The 4,695-nt window shown below is 27.6% G+C and overlaps 1 protein-coding gene across 1 annotated transcript; it reads left to right on the top strand.

Moving 5' to 3' along the window:
- The first annotated feature begins 1,823 nt into the window (after window positions 1-1,823).
- Window positions 1,824-3,959, top strand: LOC108750248 (metallo-beta-lactamase domain-containing protein 1). The gene is given in 6 exon segments (XM_018489589.1): window positions 1,824-1,924; window positions 1,926-1,956; window positions 2,443-2,677; window positions 3,247-3,411; window positions 3,480-3,599; window positions 3,727-3,959. Coding segments are annotated over 6 exon segments (834 nt in total). The 5' UTR covers window positions 1,824-1,841; the 3' UTR covers window positions 3,927-3,959.
- Window positions 3,960-4,695: the final 736 nt, after the last annotated feature.

Raw genomic sequence — 4,695 nt, 5'->3', positions numbered from 1 at the left:
GCATATTTGGAATGAGAAAATGTCCTCTTCAAATTGTTCCTTTCTAACATAGATGATATAATTGCATCCAAACTTCGTTGTGCTATTCCAATCATTTGGAACGCCAATGCTCTACCTTTATTTAGAAAACCAGCCATGTACTTGTATTTGTGTCCAAATTTGCTTGAAATATTGCTTTCAGTTATCTAGAAAAAAATACAAGTTATAATAATAGCTTGCTTAACTTTTTTTTGCAAATGGATTTTGTTAATTTGACTTGACATAGAATCATTATGTTCGCTCTCCACTGAAAATTGTTCTTCTTTATATCGGGTACTAATCGTACAAAGCGGAGGAACTTTGATATAATGAAATTATTGAGATAGGTATCTTGAATGTGATAAAAGTGTTGTTATAAATGTATTAATGACTTTTTATCGTGATATTATTAAGTTGTTTTATATTCGCAAATTATTAATTAATAGTAACTACGATTTAATTGTTGTTAGTATTTCTTATGCGTTTATTAATATTTCATTAAACATTTTGGTTGAAAAAAATTTGTGTTATAATACATATTTTCGACGTTTTCATATAATCCCACATTATTAAAATTTATTAATTATGCTTCTATATTATCACTTTTATTACATTTTGAACAGCATTTATAATTGTATATTGTTTTATAAATAATTATTATAATGGTATTATATATATATATTGAATTGTATAAAGGATTATAAAGAATAATATTAAAAAAGTTATTGCAATTTCATTAACAAAATATAATAAAATAATTAGAAATAAAAGAATAAAACCACCGACGAGATACTATTAAAGATCGACATTCTTACGGGAGTTGGCGTCCTTGTGAATATTGAAGTAATTAAGAGTTAAAAACTGATAATATTGTATTAATTTTATGATTTATTAGTTTAGTAGACGTGTTTATGCATTTAAAACTCGACTTTATAATACTCGATTTTTCTTTAAGATTATTGTAAAGTGTGTTATCAAAGTTTGATTATCAACAGACATGATAACTACAGAGAAAAAATTATAATTTTTCTGCAATATATGTAGGATATTATAACTTTACAAATATGCATATTTATTTATGGAACATTTATGTAATAAAAAATCATGAATTTAATAATGTATGAGCCAAATATTTATGTTAATAATAGCAAATTTATATCAATTGTCGATAATGTCAACATTCTCTTTTTATACCGCCAAAAATTTACCCAGGGTTGACAGTCTTTAATAATATCGTCGGTGATAAAACTATATGTAGCACTATTATACGAACCAAATCGATTTATTATCTCAATTTATCATCGCCAGCCTTGAAAAACGGACGATGTACTCTAAGAAAAGTAGACGTTGCTATGTAGTTTATATACTCTTTGTCAGAGGGTAGTAGTGCGCAGCAGTATTTTGCGATTACAGGGTTTGGACCGTAAAGTCCTCTCTCAGGTTTCTTTCTGTAGGTAGCGATCATGTTAGAGGATGTTTGATTCCTATACGGATCAGAGTGCGTCTCGAGTGTCCGTCATTCTTACTTAACGTTCGGTAAACAACGAGGATAGAGTGATACCTGGGTGATAGTCGGGTAGGAATCTGAATCCAGCATTCCAGCACTTTTTTTTCGCCTATCGTGGAAAGTGCAAAATTTTATGCATGTGTGTTGGATTGTACGTACATATACATGGACATACTCATACAAAACCACTCATTGCCACTTTTCACGCTTCCACCCTATCTAGGGAAAAAAGTTGACCATCGATTGCTAATTCGCTTAGGTTAGTGCTGTTTTCCCGTGTTTTCCTTGGCTTTTTTCGAAAAAAGAAAAATATAAAATGAAATACAAGAAAATATATAATGGAGGTCGTTTTATCATTTGGTCACAAATTTCGATCACGTGCGTACGTCGTATCATAAGACATAAGATTAAAATATTTAACATTTTCAAAGGTATGAAGAGCTGTTCAGAAACTAGAATTGAACGGTTTAAGGTTATGCCGCTGCACTTAACCACATCTGATAAGTGATTCTTGTTTAGTAAAATTTTTTTCACTTTTGTACGAATTAAAGCACTTCAAAAATACTAAAAAAGTCTGTATCTTTATTTAGAATTTTTTATTTATGTCAATTCAGAAATTGAAGATTTCTTATTCTGTATTTTCTGAAAAAGTATCTAAAACTTTTTTAGATTTTGTAAGATTTTATCAGAAATTTTAGAATATGAGAATTCTTAGAAATCTTAGAATATATTTATATAAGAATTATAGGGAAGATAGTTTTGGCAATTTTAAAAATTGTTTTAATTTGTATTTAAAATCTGAGAAATGTTCTAAAAAAAAACTAGAACATTTTTTTTAAGACATTGTTCAAAAATTTTAAAGTTCTGAGAAAAATTTCCATTAGGATTCTTGTTTAATATAAAGAATGTCTGTATAGGTGAAGGATGGAATATTAGAACAGGAACAGTATCGTAATTTCCGTTTTCAGTCTTTCTTTAAGGATAAGCAATTACCTACTAAAATGTGTGAAGTTATTGTTTTGTTCAATGGTTATTCCAAAAATTTGGGTGATGGAAAAATGGATGCAAATAGCACTTGTACTCTAATAATAGGGCCTAAACTGATTATCGTCGACACTATGACTGCTTGGGATCGTGAGATGCTAATAGAAGGTACACTAAATAGAATTCATTGAAATTTTATAATATTGCTTATTATAAGTACAGTAAAATGGTTGATATTTTTCTGGAACTATTGAAGATGCCAAGTTGGTATTTTCTTTTTCTTATCTTTAGTTAAGAAAGAAGTCATAACAATATCATTTGTATCATATTTTTAATATTATATATAATATATTTAAAAAGGAAAAAAGAAAAAATTGAAATACTTAGTCGAAATTATTTTTTGACTAATCATTCAATTAATATTAATGTATTATTGATATGTTATATAATATTTAATATATAAATATATTTAATATATAATACATAAACAATATTATATACATATAATAATATATAAATTACAAATTCAACTGAATGAGCTTATAGAACTCCCACCATTTATTTTATAGTTTTGTCTATCTTTTTATTTTTGAAAAGAGATAAAATTAATTCTATTTCCAATTAATGTTGAAAAATACAATTATTTTTATTTCTCTTTTTTTTTATATCTTAAAGTAAATTAATCTTAATCGTAAATTTTTGAGATTTTTATGGATATTACATAATGTCTTTTTTAGCGCTCGCACAGAATAATATCGAGCCAAAGGATATTGATTACGTTGTTTGTACTCACAGTCATTCCGATCACATAGGGAACAATAATCTGTTTACAAAGGCACAACATATCGTGGGTTTAACTGTACAGTGTCATACTATATTTTACGAAAATCTAATTTCGGACAGTAAGCTTATTGAGGTATAATGAATTCATAGAAACACAGTCGTTACAAAGAAAATTATATTTTTTCAGAGGGTTATAAACTCTGTCCAGATGTTAATGTTATAGCTACGCCAGGACATACGAAGGAAGATGTTACCGTCTTAGTAAATACGACAATGGATGGGGAAGCAAAGCTTATAGCTATTACGGGTATGCGCATAAATTTCAGAGATCATTGATGCATTTTAATAAAGTTTAAGCATATAGTATATGAATAAAAGTTTTTTTTTCTCAATTTATAATTATATATCTGTTATACTATTTCACGCTTTTATAGGAGACTTGTTTGAAAAAGAGGAAGATATTTTAGATCCGCATATCTGGAAATCGGTTGGCACACCAGAATTGTTAAAAACTCAATCCGTTATGCGTTCTCGTATAATAGACCTCGCAGATTTTATAATACCTGGACATGGGTCAATGTTCTGCGTTACTGATACTATGAGAAAAATCGTGAAATATCAAGTAATTAAATAAAATAATATTGTTATATCATTAATAAATATTTATCCAGAGTTTTATAAGATATAATAAAGAATATACTTTCATATACTCGCTTAATATTAGAATAGATGAAAATTACAGAAAACAATATTACGGAAAATAATAGGAAATCATGATAACAACTTGTTACGCCCTTTATTTCATTTTAACTTTTGCTTAAAGGTTATTTTAATAAGCAATTTTTGTCAAATGGTTAATTTGAAAATTAAACTTAATGAAAATCTGTCTTTCGGGAATTAAATTTCGGACAACAAGAAATCATAAATTTCATCAGTATAACGTGCAATACACATTGTATAAAAAAAGATTATTCAAAGATCCTTGCAAATTAAAATCTTTTCTTAAGTTTTATTATCGATTTGCGTACAAAAATATAAACAATTTGAGTAATTTTACATATGGCAGTTTCTTTATGCATTAATTGAATACAGGCGATTCTCTTCATGCTTATATAATTTTTCATATCTTTAAACAAGGACTCGGACTGAAATTACATTTGAGAATGAAATTTTGGATCGATTATGATTCGAGGTTACTCAATTTTCGATTTCAATATCAATCCTTTCAGTTCCACCGATAACGATAACCATTACATATGTATAATTATCGAAAACCAAAATCCAAACGAGCTCAGTAACTATTACGATAAAAGAACTGGAAAAAAAAATTGGATTTAACTCGAACCGTTATCCGAACCAAAATTTATCGGTCCGAGTCCTGTTTTAAATAAAGATCTCTCTTT

Source organism: Trachymyrmex septentrionalis, unplaced genomic scaffold (assembly GCF_001594115.1).
Source record: "Trachymyrmex septentrionalis isolate Tsep2-gDNA-1 unplaced genomic scaffold, Tsep1.0 scaffold342, whole genome shotgun sequence".
Lineage (NCBI taxonomy): Eukaryota > Metazoa > Arthropoda > Insecta > Hymenoptera > Formicidae > Trachymyrmex > Trachymyrmex septentrionalis.
This window is presented reverse-complemented; position numbering and strand designations above follow the sequence as displayed.